Source organism: Crocuta crocuta, unplaced genomic scaffold, assembly GCF_008692635.1.
Source record: "Crocuta crocuta isolate KB4526 unplaced genomic scaffold, BGI_CrCroc_1.0 scaffold72, whole genome shotgun sequence".
NCBI classification, from domain to species: Eukaryota; Metazoa; Chordata; class Mammalia; order Carnivora; family Hyaenidae; genus Crocuta; species Crocuta crocuta.
In genome coordinates, this window is record NW_027529427.1 from 941212 (window position 1) to 964918 (window position 23707).

At 36.9% G+C, this 23707-nt stretch overlaps 1 protein-coding gene across 6 annotated transcripts in view; it reads right to left on the reverse strand.

The window, feature by feature from the left end:
• Positions 1 to 1810: 1810 nt before the first annotated feature.
• RIMKLB (ribosomal modification protein rimK like family member B) overlaps positions 1811 to 23707 on the reverse strand; it is a 58003-nt gene continuing 36106 nt past the window's right edge. The window contains exons 3-9 of one of the 6 annotated variants that reach the window (XM_077759051.1): positions 23408 to 23638; positions 21187 to 21273; positions 19941 to 20144; positions 8526 to 13090; positions 6253 to 6330; positions 5642 to 5806; positions 1811 to 1982 (exon numbers count right to left, since the gene is read on the reverse strand). In XM_077759051.1, coding sequence (XP_077615177.1) covers positions 12627 to 13090; positions 19941 to 20144; positions 21187 to 21273; positions 23408 to 23638 — 986 coding nt within the window. In that variant the 3' untranslated portion in view covers positions 1811 to 1982; positions 5642 to 5806; positions 6253 to 6330; positions 8526 to 12626. Of the gene's footprint in view, positions 1983 to 2681; positions 2789 to 5641; positions 13091 to 19940; positions 20145 to 21186; positions 21274 to 23407; positions 23639 to 23707 lie in introns of all 6 variants that reach the window. The other 5 variants (XM_077759053.1, XM_077759050.1, XM_077759049.1 and 2 more) reach the window with 5 other exon arrangements.

Genomic DNA, 23707 nt, shown 5'->3' on the forward strand with positions numbered 1-23707 from the left:
GAGACCATACGCAGGTGGCAAGGCCTAATATTTACTATTTGTCCTTTCACAAAACACAAGAGATTAGGTATGCCAATCCTGGTTTCTGATTTTTTTTTTTTTACTGTTTTATTTTTGAGAGAGACAGAAAGAATGAAGGAGCAGAGGGGCAGAGAGAAGACTACAGAATCTGAAGCAGGCTCCAGGCTCTAAACTGTCAGCACAGAGACCGAGTGGGGTTTGAGCCAATGAACTGGGACATCATTACCTGAGCAGAAGGAAGGCACTAACCAATGGAACCACCCAGGAGTCCCCTGAGCTATTTTCTTAAAGGCACCAGTGGGGACAAGATTTAGGGCAGTGGTTCTTCAACACTGGCATGAATAAGTCACTTGAGTTTGTCAAAATGCAGATTTTTGGTCTAGGGCCCTAGAATCTATATTCTACATAAGTAACTCAAGTGATTATGATATAGGTGGTTGTAGGTCACTTTGATAAAATTTAAATTTTTATCATTTAAAATCAGAAACAACTCTGACCATCAAGAGGACTTCTTATTGTGCTGGCTTCAATGGATTTTATTTTAGTATCATACTTTTCTGCATTGTGACATATCTCAAGATCAGAACATATTGCCTCTCCTGTGCAATAAATTTGCTTCTATCTTAAGGTTATTTTGAATATTCTAATAATATCATTTCTGGGAGAACAAGTCATACGACCATAAATTATTCCTTATAGTCCCTGGTATGCATATTCCTCACTTGTTTAATTCTCTGGCGTTAGAAGTGTTTTTGTTATTAGCTGATAGGGAAAAACTGGAGAAAATAGGAGATAAAAGGTATCTTCTATAAATCAGTTACTGAAGTGTGGAGATGAGGAATAAGCAGACTAGATTAGGAGAAATGCCACATGTGTGCAGTGTTCCAACCGCAAAATCTTGTGAAGGAAGCTATATAGGAAAACTGAAAAATAATCACGAAAGAAAACCTTACGGATTCCAATTCTGAGATGAAACGATTCAGCAGCTCTTGAATAAGATATCCAAAACCAAAATGTATAGAATTAAAGGACAATTAGTATTATTCAACTATGTGCTAAGCACACCATACACGTATTATAGAAAAGCTATCCTTACACATTAATCTAGTAAAGTAAGTAGTTATTTCCATTTTTTACAAATACTCTCCTGTAGCTTGAAGACGGTAACTTGTCCAAAGTCCAGGTAAACAGTAAAGAATGGAATTGGAATCTGTATCAATATCTGATGACAAAGAATTATCAATATTTTTTGTCCGAGGTACTAGGGTTACCTCTGTAGACACATATATGTATCAGATCTTGTGTAGTTCAAATATATTAGGTCAGACATGATCTCGAGTCACAAGAAGATTAAACTGTAGTGAGTGATGCTGTGATGAGTGTGTGCCAGAGCCTTGTCAGAGTGAAACAGAAAAACGCCTGCATTTCTTCAGAGATCTCTCTCTCTCTCTCTCACACACACACACACACACACAGAAGCAATTATTCAGCATGGATAAAGTGGGATGAAAGGGGAAGGGGTAAATCCATATAATACATATTTACAAGTAAAATGATACGTATTTTAATGTCTATGTACCAAGAGGAGGAGTAATCATTTCAGAACATATTTCAGAAAGATCAGTATGTCAAAACCAAAGGAGTTGCATCTTCTAAAATGAAGAAAAGAATAAAAAGAAAGATACATGTGGAGCTAGACTTCAAAACTTGCCATATGGACTGAAGTGAATTCATGTAAGATGGAGTGGGCAGAAATAACCGCCAGAAGAACAAATCAAACCGCATACTATCTCATTCCCAGTTCTGGTGTTTTTATTTTAGAAAACACATTGGATCACAACAGGCTGGAGCTACTGCCTCCTTGTCCTGTGTATTTCTATCCTCCATTTCAAACAACATATCTTCGTCCATTCTGTGAATGAAGGACCAGCAAAAAGGATCGCTGGTTACTTCAAAAGAACCTAGAGGGGAAAACACATACAATTCACTTAAACCACAGATTTAAACAGTCTTTATAATTAAGATGAGGAAAAAAATATTGAAAATTAACTAATGTGACAATATTACAAACTGTCTAGGTTACCAAAACACACACACACACAAACTAGTTTTTTTGTGATTACCACACTTTACCTTGTGATCTCAGCTGAAAAAGGTATACTAAGGTATAGTCAGTTATTCTGACATACAAAGATGTATCAGCAATATTATTATCCCTTCACAATCTTATAATATAAACAACTGTGGTTTACTGTAGTCAGGAAAATTGTACCAAGGGGAAAACTGTGAGATAAGGCCTTGCACAAGATCACATAAAATAAAACAAAATTATTATACCAAACTGCCTGAACAAAACTAAATTTAAATGTTATATTCTTACTCTATTACCCTAGGTTACTTTTTTTTTTTTTTAATTTTTATTTCAAGTAGGCTCCACACCCAGCATGGGGCCTGAACTCAAGCCCCTCTCAGGGAGGCTGAGATCAAGGGCTGCAGGCTCTACTGCCTGAGCCAGCCAAGAGCACCTAGATTACATTTTCAACAAATTACATAAGGAACAATAAATTTTGATTCTGATTAAAATTCAAGCTTGCCATCTCTATATGAACCAGAATTCAAGATAAAGACAAAACTGTTTGAAAAGATTTACAAATTCTAACCTTATTTATTAAGGTGGTATATTCTTGTGTTCCATACAAGTATACAAAATGTCATTCAGCATTAGGATAAAGAATCTTTTTAACAGAGGTGACTTCTTCTTTTTATACTGTTTAAAAAAAACAAAACAAAAACAAAAGATGCCATATATTTGGGGCACCTGGGTAGCTCAGACGGTTAAGCGTCTGAATTTGGATCAGGTCATGATCTTGCAGTTCATGAGTTCAAGCCCTGCACTGGGCTCTGTGCTGACAGCTCAAAGGCTGGAACCTGCTTCGGATTCTGTGTCTCCATATCTCACTCTGCCTCTTCCCACTCATGTTCTCGTTCTCTCTTTCTCTCTCTCTCTCTCTCAAAAATAAGCATTTGAAAAAATTTAAATATATTGCCATATATTTAGTCAACAGTATCAGTTATTCTAACTTCATGTTACTATTCATCCCTGTATACACAATCATCCCCTTTAACTATCCACTTCCTCCACTGCTCGTCTAATAATCTGCAAGAAAAAAAGCAATTTCAGAACAATATAGTTTTTGTTATAGACTGATTCATTTTCCAGAATAGGAATGCAAGGCAGGCAAGAAAAGAGGTAGAGAATTCTACTAGATTTAAGGAATCAATTCTTCTTCTCCCTTAACCAGAAATGCAACAAACCTGAAGACTTCTTTGTAACTTATCTTAACAAGGGACATCATCACCAAACCCTGTAAATAATATATTCATTAATTTTACATATAAACCATTTAAATAAGTCACCCACAGCAAGCCTTTATATCCTTTATTTGAACAGACTCTCCACAAGATAACCACAAGCACAAATAGTGGCAACTCTGTGTTGGTGTATCACAGCTCTCATTGCAGAGCATGTCATTTCTTCAGTGACTACAACAGATTTTGAAGGATCACAATAAAATGAGCACTTTCATTAACAGGTAGGAGACCTGGGTCCTTGTTCTGGTTCTGTAATCTTGGGAAATATAATAATTTCTCTGAACCTTAGTTTGCTTACTAGCATATTCAAGATTATAATACATAGCCTCTAAACTTTCCAGCTTAAAAAATCTAAATTTCTATGGCAGGCGCTTGTATGCAGATAGCTCAATCTGTTACTACATATATTGACAGGAAGGACTTCATCCGTTCGTTCATTCATTCATTCATGACTCCTTTTCTTTAAATAATAATTTCTCCTCTGAATACCCTGTTTTCACCAGCTATGAAATTTGAAAATAATTATTTGTGTGCTATGTTAAAAAAGCTAATTAACACTTCTAAAATGTTCACATGTCTATCTTAGAAAAGAAGATTTAGCTTAATTGCTTTTAACTTTTATATGAAACACTACAAATTTCTCTCCAGTTATAAAGTATTAAAATTGTATATTTAAAAGTTGTTGAGAGTAGAACTTAAGAGTCCTCATCCCAAGAAAAAAAAGTCTGTAATTGTGTACAGTGATGGATGTTACCTAGACTTACTGTGATGATCATTTCCCAATGTATATAAATATCATTGTGTTGTATATCTAACATTAGTATAATGTTATATGCCAATTATACCAATAAGTTTTTATTTTCTCTAGTAAATGTCTATAAAATAATGACTACTTTGCTCAATTTCTAATTTCATTAGAAAATTTTAAAAAATCACGGCCAATTTGAAGTTAAAAGCCTAGATGAAATTAAGAACTGCAGGCCTTTTCTTCTGTCCAAGTGATAATAAAACAGCTTCGCTTCCAGCAACAATAAAGATACTATAGTTAAAATAAACATGTAGCTGAGTAAAGAGATCTGCATCTCATTATAAATTTCAATCCTGAAATTTAATCTTAACTCTTGGGACTTAAAAACCTCAACTTCTTCTATTCAGCCTCACCAAATTCTAAAATCATCACAATGGTGATACTCTGATTAACATGTCTTGGGGCAGTCATTGATGCAAAGAAAAGAAAGCTGTTTACTCTGGCAGATACAGACGCAGAGAATGCAAATGAAAAGGGGGAGACACACATATAGAGAAAAGCAGGAGGGCAGAGATGAAAAAATGGCAACACTGGAAAAGTAAAATTCTGAGGGAATGAATAAAAGGGACACGCATACAGGGAGACAAAGGTGAGGAAGAAAGAGTTGAAAAGACAGAGAGACAGAAGCACAGCTAAAGAAAATGGAAGGAAGAGCACAGACACAGTTAAGCCAGAAAGAAAAGTGAACAGAAGGGAACTGATGGGCAGAAGAGTAACGAGGAAACGGGACTAGACAGACACAGGACAGCTAGTTGAAGAAAAGATCATGTTTACCCCGGAAGTGTTTCAAGTTGCCTATTTTTACTGCCATCCTCCCAGTGCACCACTAAAAGGGGTCAGACTTTTATTTCTGTAAAATGGTTAACAATATCTGGTTTACTGTGAGAAGCAGAATTTTTGCCATCATTAAGGTTCATATAGTGGATGTGTTAATAACTTGATGAGAGGGAATTTTACAATGTATGTAGCTATCAAATCATCACATCGTACACTTTAAGCGTCTTACAATTTTGTCAATAAAATTCCTCAGTAAAGCGAGGTAAAAGGTCATATATATAAATATACTGGGGAGAGATCCCTAATTTTACACATTGCTAGTCGTTTTTTAATGTTTCTTTATTTTTGAGAGAGAGAGGGAGAAAGAGAATCAATCCCAAGCAGGCTCTGGGCTGTCAGCAAGGAGCCCGATGCAGTGCCCGATCTCACAAATGGTGAGATCAAGACCTGAGCTTAAATCAAGAGTCAGACACTCAACTGACTGAACCACCCAGGCGCCCTAATTTTTTTTAAAATTTTTTCAAAGTACAAAATGATACTACCCTAGTCAGGGCAAATTTATCCTAAGGCAAAGACCTACAGAGCCATTTATGATTACATACTATACTGGCATACAACTCCACTATCAGACTAAAAACACATTCTTAGTTGAAAATAACTTACCATTCACAGTCAAAAATCCAAAAAATTTTGTCCTGTTTCCATTATTTGCCCCTTTTGCTTCAATTGACATGTTATGCTCTATCTCTTGTCCTATGCAGAATCTCTCAGGAGCCATCGATCTGAAGAATTCCTTCTTCTGCTGCCACCTACCAGTTTATTTCTCTGCTGCAGCAGAAGGGTATATAGAAAAAGTTCTTGCTTACTATTAAGGTTAAACTGAAAAGTTCCTTTAACATTTCATATTTTCACATGTGTATAAGCTTCCTCACTGTTTCCCCAAGACCTCCCCACCAAAGTCAAAACAACACAAGTTCCAATCACAGAAAATCAAACAAGTATGATCAATATTCATGCTAAGCTGGGAATTCTTTTTAAGTGGAAAGACTTAGATGCTCAGCAGCTGCCATCTCAAGAGCCATTTCTTTGGTTACACTTAACTTCTTCACCTCTCTCTATAATCTTATGAGTTAAGTGCAACTTAAAAATTAACTAGGTAGTTACAACTCCTACAAATTTTAAGTTCAGAAACTTTCAAAAGAACTGTGGAAGATGCAGCAATAAAGAAGTTTTTTAAAGTAAATTCTAGAAACTGAAGGTATTAGGTGGTTTACCTGCATGAGTTTTCAATGTTCTGGACTGCTTATTGCCCAATGGCTCTGAATACATTAAAACACGAACACATACGCCACCTACATTTAAAATAGGGTAGCATTTGTATGCCCATATAAGCACTGGGTATATCTTTTGCAAAAGAGTAATAAATTCATTAAGTCCTTTTAAAAGGACTAATCACAAATGCACATTTCCTAAAACTGTATACATACATAAAAAAAAATTAGGGCGAAAAAGGGAGACAGAATGACAAATGTAATAGCAGTTGCAGAACTGGAAACTAACACAACATAAATGTTTTCTGTTTGTTAAATTCCTGAAATTCATTTCTATTCACATTTATGTCACTGAGGGTCTAGGTTGAAAGTTTATTCTGTATTAGCTACTAAAGAACAGTATCCAATAATGAACTAGTAATAATAGTAATCTATGGCTTGTTTTTTTCCCACCCTCCCACTACCTTTACCCCAAAATACAGGTTTGCCAACATAAAAAATGAAACAAACAGACATAAGCACCAAAGGCTAGTCAACAGTGGCACTGCAGCAACATCGTTTCTACGTTCTCATTCCTTCCCCCAATCTCAAACCCCACCCTTTGACCTCTGTATATGGGATGAGCCTGAGCAGAAGAGTTGGTGATGTCAGGACTGCGCCGTTCCCACGGATGCTCCTAGAGGCCTGCTGTGCTTCTGGGAACTGGGGCACAGTGATGTCTGTCTGACTGAAACCTAAAACAACAACAATTCACCCCACCCCCCATGTTCCCAAATCCCACAACAGCAGCCAGGTATATACGCTATATAAGGCCCAGCTAATAAGTTTGTATATGGTGAAATCTGAAAGCAAGATCATTCTTAACAAGTCAGTGATCTTCATGGGGATAGCAGAGTGGAGACTGTTAAATTCTCCACGTCCCATGTAATCCCATAGTCCACACATTCTAATGCTGGCCATTCTTACAGCAAGAGAACAGAGTTCTCTGGTACAAGTCTTTTTAAAGTATTTATAGATCATAAATTCCTGCAGGAGGCAGTTGAGATTCCTCTGTTAGTAAATTTCAATTCAACAGATAAATACTTTTCCCTTAAGATGTTTAGGGGAGAGAGTGATTCTATCTTAGCATGAGTTAACTGAAGCACAAAACAGGTTAATGATTTATTTTATGCCTTCAGCTATAGAATGCGTTACAAGCCAGAATTTTCCTAACAGCTAACTAGTGAGCTTAAAGCCTCTTCAGATATACGTCTAAAGCCACAGAATAAAATTACACAGAAGTATATCTTGAAAAGGTCCTGACCGCTGTCTAGTAAATGAGGATTTTCTCCCCAGTGATAATAACTCATATTCGTACTAAAACTTCCGGCAAGACAAGAGAAAGGAGGAAAGGGTAGGTGGACTGGGGTAGGCAGAGAAGGGGATACTACATCAGCTACTGGGAAGGCTATTAAAATGGAGAAGTTGTATTCCTATTCCTGCCACTAAGTTTGTTTTACAGCCTTGTTAATGTGCTTAATGATTTGTGCTTCAGAAATGCCCTCCAATGTGTTCAAATCTGTAAATTTTTATTGTTTAAACCATTATGAGAACCTCAAACTGCTCATATCTATCTTCTTAGTTAGAACTAGCGTCTTAGAAATTCTAAAATGATTAGTTCTGAGATTACACTGTTCCTAAAATAACTGAAATGCTTTCTATTACCTTTGTCTCATCACTCCTTTTCGCTTTTTATAATGATGTCACAGAAGGAGAAGCACTAAGACCAACTCAACACTATGATGAAGTTTTACCATATATATAACCTAGAACCTAATTTTTACCTTTTCAAAACTCTAGTTTTCCATACCTGGCAACTCCTAATTGATGTCTTTATACTGTGAGCTCACTGTGTATTCGGAACACCAACCCCTGAAAAAGCTTAAGCCAGAGGAGCACAATGGGAGAAACAAACAAACCCAAAACAAAAACAAAGCCAAAAAAGTCACACTCTGAAATACTTCATTATAGACACATATGCAAGGAATGGAGTTATCTAAATGGCTACAGTAAATTCCCAAAGAAAGTCCTGAGTTCATCCCAACCAACTCAAACTTTACCCCCAAAGTTCTTCTTTAATCAAATTATTTGTTAGGATACGTGTGTTTTCTTTTTTTAAACAAGATATTTTTTTCCTTATAAACCCACGATTGCTGTTAAAGTACACAAAGAAAGAAAATTTTTTAAAAAGAAAGTAAGGTTAGCCTTGCGATGGAAAGAAAGGAGAGTCAAATTACCTGCAAGCAGGCTGGGGCTGTGCCTGAATCCAAACCGCTGCATTTACCATTCATTATACAGCTGCATTATTGGGGGAAGGGGAGTTTACAAGGGCACTGACCCCGAAAGTTCTCAATACTTCTCACTCATCATCAGGAAGGGGGAAGAAGGAAAGTTTTTTCTCTGGGTATTTTTTTGTTTGTTTGTTTTTGTTTTTTTGGCTCCTGAAAAGGCTGGCAAAGAACAGTAACAGTGCAAGCAGTTAGAATATTTCTTTAAGAACAACTTTTAAAAATGCAAAACATTAAGGAATTTAAAACACCAAACTTTCGTTAATATAGAAAGAATTTTCACTAGAGTTAGGCAGCCACCCCAAAACAGCATGGCAAAAGGGCACTGATAAAGGAAATAAAATACCACACAAAAATCCAAAACAAAACTAAAAACATTTCAAATTAAACCTGGAAGACTAGAAGATTCCAACAGCAGATTTCTGTCCACTACTGAAACATTCCAAAATCCAAGCTTCAAAGGCGCCTAAATGTATCTTAAATGAAACTTTGTTTTGTTTTGTTTTGTTTTTAAGAAGAAAAAAAAAAAGCAGTGAACCTGGTTATAAATCCTGCAATATATTACATTTTAAAATATCCTAATACAACAAAAACAAATTTTAAATGAAAGTAAACAAACAAACAAACAAATAAAAACAGTAGCAGCAGAGGTTACCTGTCTGAGCACCTACATTTTCTTAGGAGGGGATCGTGTCTCACCAGCCAAATAGCCCATAAACCTTCTCAAAAAGAGTGAGCCAGGAGAAAAATGTAACACAAGATTTGATTTCGCAACGTCTCTAAGCTCCCCCGACCCCAAACTGGGGATTCACTGAATGAAGAGAATCTGTTTTTCCACTGTTTTCTTCTTGAGAAAAAGAAGAGATGATTTTGAAAGTCAATTACTTCTTTCAATGCCTTCGATATCTTCTCAAAGTCTGATAAAGTGCTTGATGAAACCAAGTCTCTTGATGGATTTTTCTAATGTTCCAGCATATTCTCTTATTGATAGCATACACACAAAGATTTCAAAGTTCAGTGGAGTAAAAGCCAGCAGAAATAACCAATTATTAGGCACCAAAAAAAGAAAAAACTATTAAAAATTTTAAATAGAATAGTTCATATTTGTATATTTGTGTGCATGTGTGTGTATAGTCCAGTTTTCATCACAGGTAACAGTATCAGAATTACTTTTAAAATACAATTAAGAATTAACAATTTTAACAACACATAATTTTACAATAATTCAGATTTGAGCATGATAAGAATTATACATATTTAATAAATACATTTTTACCTCTCATAATAGCAATGAAGATAATACAAAAGTTGTTAAACAATAGGAAAATATATTTAACTTTCACGTAAATATCTGGGATTTTCATTTGGGTTCTTCCAAAATGATCTGTTCATATTCTTTACCTTAATTTTTGAGTGAGTTCAAGAAGATACCCATGTTTTTAAAGTCTAAGATGACCATTCCTACCCTTTTCCTTTTAACATGTGAGTGTATGATCCAGAAATAGGTCAGTGAAATTGTTTTACTATAGTGTGAATGCACAAAAGATCAATCAGTAGTGAATAAAATTAAAGGTGAAATAATCTCAGATAATTCTTATAATACAGTGGATTAGTTTGGTAAAAAATTTTTAAAGGGTATCTACATTTTTCCTAGTGACTTACCCCACCCAACACAAACCCTGAGTTTTTCAAATAGGGTGTTCTTTTTATGTTATAAAATTAATAAGTCTATAAACATGTGATATGTAACTATTTAATGTGTCATAATTTATGTGATAATCAGATGGTCTCTACACAAACATGAATAATGACTTAATTAAGCAGTTCTTTCTCTCTCATTTATTTCTCTATCCCAAATATTATGCATCCTCCAATGGTCATTCAGTGAAAAAAAGAAGTACCATGTATTTCTTTTCGTTAACGAGACAGAGGTACTTATATATGTATGTAAGGCCCAAAATAACTCTATGTGAGTCAAATTCTTTTATAGGAGATTAGAATATCCTAAAGTAAATTAGAAAATCCTCTTATCTTTTTCTGAGGTGAAATAAGACACTGCACAGATTAGAGGTACTATTCTATTTGTCAACAATCAACCTTTCACTCAATTTTAATATTATTTAATTCTATGGAAAAAAACAAATTTTATTACATTCCTTTTTAAAACGGGGAAAAACTGTACAAGCATGATCAAACCTCTGTTAGAGCTGGTTAATACTGATCTTTATTATTGCCTCGAAGTCTCTCTAGTAGTGTCCAAGAAATTATGTTTAAGGTCCATCTGAAGGAAAAAAGCACTGGAGAGGCAAGAGAGGACTCGGGTAAAAGCTTCAGAGGGTTGTAGTAAGATGGAACTTGCTGCTTAAAAAAATTACGTTGAGCTCTGGAGCATCTCCATTTCTTAACACACTTTCCAAACCCATTATTCAGATTTACCCCTGTTTTAAAGGCTCCTATTAATATGCCATTTTGGGGATTTTATAAATTCAGAAATTAAAGGAGTATAAAGAACGGACAGTATTGAAGGCTTCAGAGTTGGGCTATAAGAGACTTAATACTGCTAAGTCCCCAAACAAAAATGTGCAGTCCACCCCACCCTCAAACCTACAATGTGAACAGGAGAAAATGCACAGCCGGAAGCATAGAAAAGCATGTAGCCTTGAATAAATCATACACTGAACAGTCTAGAACCAAAGGAAAAAACCAAACAACATACATATACATAAAAAGGCCTAAGAAGCATCTATTTTCTTTATGTCTTTAGAGAGTACCTCTACCCCACTGGAGTATAGTTATTAAAACAACTTATCTGTTTTTTAAAGTAAAAACTGTTGCTCCATCATGCTCCATTTTCTATAATCTATCCTTTTTTGATTGGTGTAAACAAAAAGCAAAACACATACACATGCATGCGTGCACACACACACATATATACTCCCTCCTAAAATGTGAAAAATGCAAATATATAACGCTGGTATTATAAATCACTTCAGCTTTATACTAAAGAACTTATAGACCCTTGATTTGCCCCCCAAAAAATATTTTTCCTTGTCCTTATACTTCAAATGCCCAACCACCAAAAGAAAAAAGGAAAAAATAAAAGGCTTTAAATGCACATGTTTCAAGTCAGTGTCTTGTTAACAAAAAAGGTAGCACTTTCTTCACTTTGGCTATTGTTAAAGATGCAGGCATAGATCAGGGAATGTTAGACTAGCATGTATTAAAAAAAAACTGCAACATTAACAGAGCATATATCTTTCAAAAAAGATTAAAACACTAACAAATACAAGTCAATGCACATATTTTAAACTAGTGTAATTTTATCTACATTGGAGTAAATGTCATCTTGTGTACCAGAATTGCAATACTGTTCATTTCCCTTTTATCATGCAGAAATGCCAATTCTGTCATTAAAAAAAAAAAACCTTTATTGGGTCATATTAATATTGCCTTCCCACCCAAATTAAGGGAAAAACCAAAACACAAAAATTATAAATCCCAATAAAAGAGCTCTTCAAGATTTCATAAACTATGGGCATAAAGTTGCTAGTTTACATGGTAAAGGCAGAATTTTCAGATTTGTGTGAAAAATTCCTATCATTTAGGTATCTTCCTCGCCCATCACAAATCTTTGTAACACAATGTAAAGTTATCCTATTCTAAATTTTGTAGTAACTATACAAAAACAAAAGGGACCATGAGAAAAAACTGTATGTTCTTCATGGCCTGAGAGTATACACATTTTTGAGTAACTTAACAGGTTAACTGTAAGGGCCGGACGTTTTTCTGCACCTCCCCTCTTCTGCCTCTCTGCAGTATTCTTAAACAAGCCAGTAACATACCAATAGCAGAGGTCTACCTATATCCCTCATCCTCTCTCCCACCTAATCCTACTCCATTTTCTCTCATCTTCCTGAGTACCTTCCATGAACAGCATTGCAAGTTGGTGAGGAAAAAAAAAAAAAAGGAAAGAAAGAAAGAAGGGGGGAAAAGAAGAAAAAGAAAGTGAGTTTTACACGGGTTTTGTTGGTTAACTATTTCCCAGTGGAGTCACTCCACCAGGAGTTTGATCTCATTGGCTAGCAGCTGGTTCATGTTGAACAGGCCCCCTGGGAGCTTGGTGAGCAGCTCTCGCTCCGTGCTTTCAGGGTCACTGTCAACAGAGCTGGAACTTGCGCTCATGTTGTCGACAGCAGTGCTGGCTGGGGGACCCAGCTCCGGCTCACTAGTCTCACTGGCCGTGGACACCACGGAGAGCAGGGACATACGCCGGGTGAGCCGGCCAGAGGGCAGGAGGGAGGCGGCATAGTCCGCTATGATACCAGCTACATCTAGATTACAAGCCTTATCAAAGGCGATGAAACCTACATTTGCATTGGCCTCGCAGACACAGAAGGAGCCGTCATCTTTCATCAATAGGTCAATGCCACACACATCCATCCCCAGGATATTAGACACCTGGATAGCTAGCTGCTTCCCTTGTTCACTCAATGAGCACATCATCCCCACTCCGCCTGGCAAAAAAAAAAAAAAACAACCAAAAACAAAATAAGTTACCAAAATGATACATTTCTGGAGTAAAAATAAAGCTGGCCTCTAACACACCACTTTGATGTTGTTGTTGTTGTTTTTTTAAATTTATTTTTGAGAGACAGAGACAGAGCATGAGTGAAGGAGGGGCAGAGAGAGGGAAACAGAATCAGAAGCAGGCTCTAGGCTCTCAGCTGTCAGCAGAGAGCCTGACAGGTGGCTTGAACCCATGAAACTCGAGATTATGACCTGAACCGAAGTCAGATATTAACCAACTGAGCCACCCAGGTGCCCCAGAGAGAGAGAATCTTAAACAGGCTCCACACTCAGTGCTCAGAGGTCAAGCTACAACACAGTATTTTAAATCAGTAGTGAAAGCAAAGTGCCATTCTACTGTAAAATTGGGACTTCAAAATCTAAATTTCCTTCATTAGAGAATCCCTGTCTAATCCAGTCTCTCAAAGAATTGATGAGTTAGTACTTTTTTGATATGCTATTTTTTTCTGAAAATGGCATTCAGCATTCACAGAAACCAATCATACTTGCAATAATATAGATAGAGGTGAAAGTATTCCACAGACCTCAGATTTTTATCAAGGCAGAGAAAAGTAGAAAATATCAGAGAAAATGGTTCTCCTCTCAAGTAACAGAAAATATGTGTCTGATGTGAACACTGGGAAAGAGAAGTTAACTATTAATGGATGTAAAACCACAGACAAGCATCCAGACTGAGTTTGGGAACAAGGGTGGAAATGTAACTAATGGTACCTTACAAATCCACAAAAATTAGAAAAGAAAGAAGAGGAAGAAACAATTTAAATAATAAACACAAAATCAAACTGAAGGAATTAAATGAACTGTATGAGCGATAACACTAAAAACAAACTGAAATTTCCCATGTTAAAGGTGGAAACTGGTCAGACTGGACTGAAAGACAAAGTTTAACCACACTTTCTGCTGTACTAAATGAAAACATTCTGGTAAACTAAAGAGATGGACAAAGAGATAAGGGACAAAGGCAAAAACACCTGACTTCATAGCCTTGTGTCTTTTATATTTTTTTAATGTTTTTTTTTTTCTTTTAAATTTATTTCTAGGAGAGAGACAGCGTGAACAGGGAAGGGTCAGAGAGAGAGGGAGACACAGAATTGGAAACAGGATCCAGGCTCTGAGCTGGCTGTCAGCACACAGCCTGACGCAGGACTCGAGCCCATGAACCGTGAGATCATGACCTAAGCGAAAGTCGGATGCTTAACCGACTAAGCCACCCAGGCGCCCCAACTGTATCTTTTAAATATAGTATATACCCATGTACATATTTTTTTCCTGTATCAAATATAATAAGCAATCATTTGTTTGCCCCAAGAAAGAACCTTAATAAATTTATTAAAGAATCTTAATAAATTTTAAAACAGTTTTTACAGGCAACATTCTCTGACAATAACCCAAGAAAAACAGAAATTAGAAATAAATGATTTAAGTAACCAAAAGATTTATCAAGGACTTAGAAATTGCACTGATCCCCTAAATGAAAGGAAAATGAACACATCTATAAAATCACTTCATACCAAAACTTCTATTCTGATTTAAAGAAATTACTTATAAAATAAGAAACTAAGAAGAGAGATTTAATAAAAATTGAATGAAAAGAACAGAAAAAATACAAAGGACAAAAAACCCAAATGTTACTTTTACAAGGTTATGGATGATATCAAAACAATACTGCAGACAAATAAGCAAATGCAATCATCTCATGAAACCAGCAAAAAAAAATCTGAAACCTAAAACAAATGGAAATTACCAACACCGCTCCAAGAAGAAGCAAACTTAAACAGGCCAATTATTATTATGGAAGAGACTGGGAAGGTGATAAAAGAGACTACAAAAAGAACTAAGACCAGATGGGTTCAAAGTAGAGTTTGTTTACCTATCCTTTATTCCAATGTTACTTTACCTACAGAATAATGGAAGAGAAGGCTGAAAATTCCAATATGTCAAATGAAACCAAAATGTTATATAACCTTGATCAAAAATGATTAAGAATTTTTTTCTTTAAATTTTTTTTTCATTTATTTTGAGAGAGAGAAAGAGAGAGAGCAAGTGCATGCAAGCAGGGAATGGGCAGAGGGACAGGGAGAGATGGAATCCCAAGCAGGCTCCACACTGTGAGTGCAGAGCGTGACTAGGAGCTCCATCTCATGAAACATGAGATCATGACCTAAGTTGGAATCAAGAGTTAGACTCTTCGGGAACCTGGGGGGCTCAGTCGGTTAAGCACCGACTTCAGCTCGGGTCATGATCTCGCGCTTTGTGAGTCTGAGCCCCGCGCCGGCTGCCCCGGGTTCTGTGACTCCCTCTCTCTGCCCCTCCCTCATTCATGCTCTGTCTCTCTCAAAAATAAATAAATTTTAAAAATCTAAATGTTTACTTACTTTTTTGAGAGAGAGACAGAGACAAAGAAAGAGTATGAGCAGAGAAAGGGTGACACAGAATCTGAAACAGGCTCTAGGCTCCATGCTGTCAGCACAGAGCCCGACTCTGGCTCAAGCTCTTGAACTGTGATGTGAGATCATGACCTGAGCCAAAGTTGGACACTAAACTGACTGAGCCACCACTCAGGTGCACCCCAAAAAATAAAATCTTTAAAAAAAAAAAAATCAATGAAATGTTTTGTAGTCAACAAAAACTATTCATTATGGAAAAAACAAAACAGTCCTTGAAAAGAAATAGCTTGAAAGCTGATTTCCAGGAATAACCACAATTATCTAAGATATATGTATGTAATTTCACATAACTGAGATATTGTGTAACTGAGTTTATTTTATTGAGACAGTGTGTGTGAGTGAACATGAGTGAGGGAGGGGCACAGAGAGTGTGAGAGAAAATCCCAAGCAGGCTCTGCTCTGTCAGCAGAGAATCCAACCTGGGGCTCAAACTCATGAACCCTGAGATCATGACCTGGGCTGGAATCAAGAATCAGGTGCTTAACCAACTGAGCTACTCAGGCACCCCTGAGATCATATTACTGTTAAAAACACTAAGAATACGGAGGCACAGCGCTTAACAGTTTTAAAAAATGGATAAATTCATGTCCTGTACCTGAAAATCTAGATATCTGCAAAACTTCCATGTAATGTTCCAATTCTGGAAATCAACAGATTGAAGAGTAGGTACAAGGACAACTCTGGAGCCAAACAGTATATTTGCATCCTGGCTGCACCATTATTAGATCTGTTATCTTGAGCAAGTTGCTTAACTATTCTGGGCCCTCCTCATTTGTAAAATGGGAACACTAACAATATCTAGCAATATCTAAAGAAGTTAATAGTCATAAAGCACTTACTACTGTACCAGCAATGAAGAGATGGTAGTTGCTATTACTGTTAAAACTGAATATATGAGGGGCGCCTGGGTGGCTCAGTCAGCTGAGCTTCCAACTTCGGCTCAGGTCGTGATCTCACAGTTCGTGGGTTTGAGCCCCACATCGGGCTCTGTGCTAACGTTAAGCTTAGAGCCTGGAGCCTGCTTCGGATTCTGTGTCTCCCTCTCTCTGAACCTGCCCTGTTCATTCTCCCTCTCTCTCAGAAATAAATAAAACATTTAAAAAATTTAAAAAAACCTGAATATATGAGAATATTCATATAAAAAAGGCCTCTGAACAATCTGGTTGCCAGAGGGAAGAGGATGAAGGTGGATAAAATAGGTGAAGGGGATGAAGAAGTACAACTTCCAGTTATAAAATAAAAAAGTCATGAAGATGAAAAAGATAGCAGAAGGAATATAGTTAGTAACACTGTAATAACATGGTGACCAATCACTGTGTTGTACACCTAAAACTAGTATGTCCATCATACTTTAATATTAAATAAATATATATTTTTTTAAATATTTTTNAATAAATATTTTTAAAAAGTGAGATAACACACACAGGAATATTATTCAGCTATTAAAATACATAGATAGGGGCACCTGGGTGGCTCAGTCAGCTAGGCGTCCAATTGCTGATTTTTGGCTCAGGTCATGATCTCATGGGTTCGTGATATTGAACCTGGTGTATTGGGCTCTGTATTGACAGTACAGAGCCTGCTTGGGATTCTCTCTCTTCTTTCTTTCCTCTCTTCCACTCTCCCCCACAAATAAATAAATAAACATTTTAAAAAATTAAAAACAAACAGGGGTGCCTGCATAGCTCAGTCAGTTAAGCGTCTGGCTTCGGCTCAGGTCATGATCTCATGGTTTGTGGGTTCGAGCCCCGCGTTGGGCTCTGTGCTGACAAACAGCTCAGAGCCTGAAGCCTGTCACTGGATTCTGTGTCTCCCTCTCTTTCTGTCCCTCTCCTGCTCACGATGTCTCTTTCTCTCTCTCTCTCTCAAAACTAAATAAAACATAAAAAAAATTTTTTTAAATTAAAAACAAACAAACATGCCTGATCCAAAACCAAGTCAGAGGCTTAACCAGCTGAGCCACCCAGGCACCCCTAGGAGAGTAGATTTTTTTTTAAAGTTCCCACCACTCATACACACACATACACACACATACAAAATATAAAGTAATGGATGTGTTAACTAACCTTATTGTGGTAATCACTTTGTAAATATCATATATAAAATCACTGTTGCGCACTTTTTAAAAAATGTTTGAGAGAGAAAGAGAGAGAGAGAGAGAAAGCGAGTGAGCCTGTGTGCACTCATGAGCAAGGGAGGGGCAGAGAGGGGGAAAGAATCCCAAGCAGGTTCCACTGGCAGAGCTTGACTCAGGGCTTAAACTTGTAAACCGTGAAATCATGACCTGAGCCAAAATCAGGAGTTGGATACTTAACCAACTGAGCCACCGAGACACCCAACTATGTTGTACATCTTACATGCACACAATGTTGTATGTCAACTTATATCTCAAAAAAGCTGGAAAAATAGGGGTGCCTGGTTTTGGCTCAGGTCATGATCTCACAGTTTCGTGAGTTCAAGCCCCCCACACCGGGCTCTGTGCTAGCAGTGTGGAGCCTGCTTGGTATTCTCTCTCTGCCCCTTCTCCACTTGTGTTGTCTCTGTCTTTCTCAAATAAATAAAGTTAAAAAAAGTAACCTCGCTGGGGCACTTGGGTGGCTGAGTTGGTTAAGTGTCTGACTTCGACTCAGGTCATGATCTCACAGTTTGTGGGTTTGAGCCCCGCATCGGGCTCTGTGCTGACACATAGCTCAGAACCTGGAGCCTGTTTAAGATTCTATATCACCCTCTCTCTCTGACCCTCCCCTGCTCACACACACTCTCTCTCTCTCTCAGAAATAAATAAAACATTAAAAAAAAAAAAGGAACCTGTAAAAATAAAAATCAAGTTTACCCTCCCCCCCAAAAAACCTTCCCTGAGGATATTCGATTTTGAACAATAAGGTAGAGAGGCTTTTGCTTGATCAGATATTTAAGCATAACGCTGGAGGAATTAAGATTAATATAGGTAATGAACAGTATATAACAGACCAGAGGGCCCTGAAACAGACCGATGCATTTATGGAAATTCAATACATAAAAAAGACAGCATTACAAATCAGTAATAAACAGACTCTTCAATAAATAACGCTGGGAAAACTAGTTGTTATTCATTTGGAAAAAGGAAAATGCAATCTCTATCTCAAACTTAAAAACTAAATCAATTTCAGGGAGCTTAACAACCTAAACATGGAGCACCTGGATGGCTCAGTCAGTTGAGCATCCCACTCTTGATTTTAGCTCAGGTGTGATCTCACAGTCGTAGGATCAAGCCTGCTTAAAATTCTCTCACTATCTCTCATTGTCTCTCTCCTCCTGCTTATGTGTGTGTGTACTCTCTCTAAAATAAAAAAATAAATAAAAATTAAATAAGGGAACTGGGGGGTGAAACACATTGGGAGGAGGACTTAGGAGTTCAGTTTTGGACAAGATGAAAATGTCTGTTGGGGGACGCCTGGGTTGGCTCAGTCAGTTAAGCGCCCAGCTTTGGCTCAGGTCATGATTTCACAGTTCGTGGGTTCCAGCCCCGCATCAGGCTCTGTGCTGACAGCCTGGAGACTGCTTCTGATTCTGTGTCTCCCTCTCCCCCTCTCATGCTTTGTCTCTGTCTCTCAAAATAAACATTATAAAAAGAAATTAAAATGTCTGATAGACAACTACATGGAGATACTGAGTAGGCAGTTATTTATATGTACTTGGAATTCAGGAAGAAAGCCTAAATTAGAGAGAGAAATTTGAAAATCATAACATTATACGGTATTAAAATCTACAATCCAGATCAGAGGAATAAGAAAGTGAAGTATAAGAAAGTGAAATAGGGGCGCGTGGGTGGCTCAGTCAGTTAAACATCTGACTTCGACTCAGGTCATCATATCATAGGTCGTTGAGTTTGAACTCCACACTGGGCTCTGTGCCAAAAGCATGAGACTAAAACCTGTTTTGGATTCTGTGTCTCCCTCTCTCTCTGCCCCTCCCCTGCTTATGCTCTATCTCTCTCTTTCCAAAATAAATGAACATTTAAAAAAATCTTAAGTACTGCACCAAAACAAACATAATCTTAAAAAAAAATGAAATAAACAGAAATAAAGAAAAAATCCAGACAAAACGCTGAGACACTTCAACAATAAGAGATCTCAAAATTTATGATTCAGAGAAATCCAATTTTACTACTACAAAAACAACTCAAAAGTATATTTATTACAGTCAGGGTAAGTCTACTGATCACAGTTCCATGTGAAAGATAATATTTTTCAACTTATTATGTAAAAAGATCTGTAATTATACATGGACACTCAGTTGGCAAGCTGTAATAATATTACATATACTAGAAAGACACATGCATTGTTTTTACCTAGTGAGCAGTTACTCTGCATCCTTCCATCAGTTGAACAACGTAACATGGTACCGACCACACGGCCTCCCACGACAATGACACGCACATCCCGTCCGTGAGACTCTTTAACATACTTCTGGAACAGGTATGGAGCTTCATGGCGAATAAGATGGCTCAGATCAGCCAAATGGTGTTTATCTCGAGCCAAGAAAACAGCTTTGCCTATGATTGAAAAAGAATAAAAAATACATTTAACAAATTGTGAGCAGTTGATATGTATTACCTGCATTTTGGGTCCCAACCTGCTCTTCCAGAATCTATTAATTTTTAACGAAAGTAAGTTATGGTAGTTATTGAGACAATGCAAAAATGCAAAAGTGTCTTCTACCATTCCCTTAATTCCTACAGTAATCTAGAATATCAGTATATGTTGTGAAGTAAAAGTCCAAGGTTTATAGTCCTCCAGGTGAGCCGCTACTGCTGGCCTCATTTATTACCAAAACTTCCTTTTGTGAAAAAACATGTCTGGGTGGCTCAGTTGGTTAAGCATCAACTCTTAGTTTTGTCTCAGGTCATGATCTCACAGTTAGTGGGTTCCAGCCCCACATCGGGCTCTGTGCTGGCAGTGCAGAGCTTACTTGGGATTCTGTCTCACCCTGTCCCTTCCCTGCTCTCTCTCTCTGAAAATAAACTTTAAAAAAAAAATGCTTTTTAACCATGTCTTACAGATTATTACACAATATATACAAAATTTTGCATAGGGTAAACCAGCATATGTTACTACATACCTAGTTTTATTTCCAAGTTCACTAGTCCATTCCATTGCCCTATTTGTCAATTTTTATGTCAAAGGAAGTAGCTGTCTTTACTTACTTATTTTTTAATGTTTGTTTATTTTTGAGAGAGAGACAGAGTTGGAGCAGGCAAGGGGCAGTGAGAGAGAGTAAGTGGCAGAAACTGACGCAGGCTCCAGGCTCTGAGATGTCAGCACACAGCTCGATACAGGGCTTAAACTCACGAACTGTGAGATCACAACCTGAGCTGAAGTCAATCGCTTAATTGACTAAGCAAGCCAAGCACCCCAAAAAAACTACACATTTCAACTGATAAGACGATTATCTAGTCAATAACTATGAGGAAATACAAAGAAAATAATAAGAGCACTGTTCAGATTAAGAAAAAAAAATCTACTTGGTATAATCACCATTATTAATTCTCAAGGGTAGTTTCAAAATGATGTACCATAGTAACAACTCATACACACCTCTATGACCCCGTGTATTCTTCACTACCATGGGAAACTCCAGGACTTCTGCTTCATCAATCATTTTAGCAAAATTTTCATGACCACCTGGTTTGAGTAAAAAAGAAATTTAAAAAGAACAGTAACAGAGGTGTTTTGTGGTAGATGTTATCTATGCTAAAGTCAGCAACACAGGAGGTACAAGGTAAGAACCTGATGGCTAAATTTTGTTTTTCTTAGAGGAAGTAATAAATAAAAGTTGAAAGTACAGTTAAACATCAGTTTAAAACAACAGCTTTTAAAAATCAAAGTTTCCTAATTCTATACAATTTTTCATATTTTTATCCTTTATTCTTCCACTATACAAATAACAGAAGAATCAAGATCCGGTTCAGTGTATTTCCTGTTTAGACTAAGAAACTGAGGAATGAGTCTGTTTAAAAGACTCACTCAAGGAAGAAAAGATGCTATGTGTGGTCTATTCCTCTCAAAGAGAGGAAATAATCTTTCTTATCTCCATTATTAAACAGAGTTCTTTCTACACTAAGCCAGTCAGTACTCATAAGTTTTGTTCTTTACTGTTTTTACTGCCCAGGAACAAGTGATATGGTAACAAAATTAGAGCAAAAAGGAATTGTGATATCAGCTTGGTGATATAAAAAAAATTAAACCAGGAAAAAGTTCATTAAGCAACTAGAGTATCATACATTTGCAGCTTAAGAGAAATTAAGATAATTCAGTCCCCAAATTTTAAACTGTGAACATTAGAACATAGGTAATATTTGTTAACTGGGCTAACACTTTTCTCCTCTCCATTCTCTTGAAATCAGAAGCATAGACCCATGATATAAGCTGTAATATTCCAAAAGCATCTGACAGAATTCTCAAACTATTCATAATCGTCTCTTCTTGTGCAACTGCTAAAAACAGTAACTGTACTGACGTATGTCACACAGACTTGGGGACTTCCCTTCTTTAAAATATTAATGGTAAGAAGAGGATTGGGATTTTTTTTACAGCTTCGTTAAGTCTCCAAGCACACTGTGGGACATTTATTTGAACAAATGTCTTCACCTCCATCAGAGCCTGGAAAAGACTCACCGCCAGCCAAGTGAACAAATGTCTTTATGAAAAATTACACTGATTTACAGCACATTTCACCCTTTCTAATCTAAAAGGACTGGACAGGCAGGAAATACATTAACATAATATTGTTTATGGCAGTGTTACTCACAAGTGTCCAAAAACCTGTGCCTGTCTGTGACTTCTCTGCTATATGCAGCCAGGTAAATAAACAAAGACTGAACACTGGAAGCTTTTATAATATTCTGGCATTTCTCTGACATTTTTTATCGTATTTTTATATGAGTATTGATCCACAGCATATTGGTCATTAAAAAAAAAAAGGATCCTTTACTTTTACCAGTTTTATTTTATTTTATTATTTTTTTTAATGTTTTATTTATTTTTAGGAGAGACAGACAGACAGACAGACAGCGTGAGCAGGGGAGGGTCAGAGAGAGAGGGAACATGAGAATGAAACAGACTCCAGTCTCTGAGCTGGCAGTCAGCACACAGCCTGACGCGGGGCTCGAACCCATGAACCGCGAGATCATGACCTAAGCGAAAGTCGGTCGCTTAACCGACTAAGCCACCCAGGCGCCCCTACTTTTACCAGTTTTAGAAGCACTGGTTTTAAAGTATACCTACTATAGTTTCATTTTCTTAAAAAATAAGAAAACCAACTCCAACAAAAAAAGAAAACAATTTATGGAGAATTATCATGAAAACGCTAATAAGGATAATCAGATATTAAACAGAGAGGTCATCAGGTTGTATTATCTTTTACCTTCGAGTCGGCAAACTAACGCCAATGAGACAGATTTGGCTCACTGCCTTTTTAAAATAACAGTTTTATTGGAACACAACCACAGTAATTTGTTTAAGCGCTGTTAATAGCAGCTTTCATACTAAAACAGCATTACTGGGATCACAAGAGTGAACTTATGGCCTAGAAAACCCAAAATAGCTAAAACCACTCTATCAATATCATGGAACTAAATCTTAACACGTGATTCACAATTCTCCTGCCTAGTTTGTTAACATTGAAAATCACCTCTATAAGAAGTTCCTTTATGTTCACAAATTTCCTTATATCACATAACCCTACTAATTTAATTTGCCTTTCAAAACTATCAGTGTTGTAAAACTTAAGACTATAAATTCTTGTTAGCAAACTTACCATAAGAGAAAGTATCTGGCAGAGGAACACCATGGCCAGCCAACTCTTGAAATGTCCAGAACTTATTAACACAGTTCAGGATGGCTTGAGGTCGGTTCATCAACCGGCATCCCATCTTCTCTAGATGGCGCAAAACAGTGATGTCACTGTCACTCTGCACCCAAGGGGTGGGTACTCTCACTACCACCACCTGGGGGTAGGCAGTAATTAGTTCTCCATTGATCCGTAGACCTGAAATACACACCAATGAAGGCAAAATCATTAAAAGGGATTATACCAAAATATACTAGACCTTGGCTC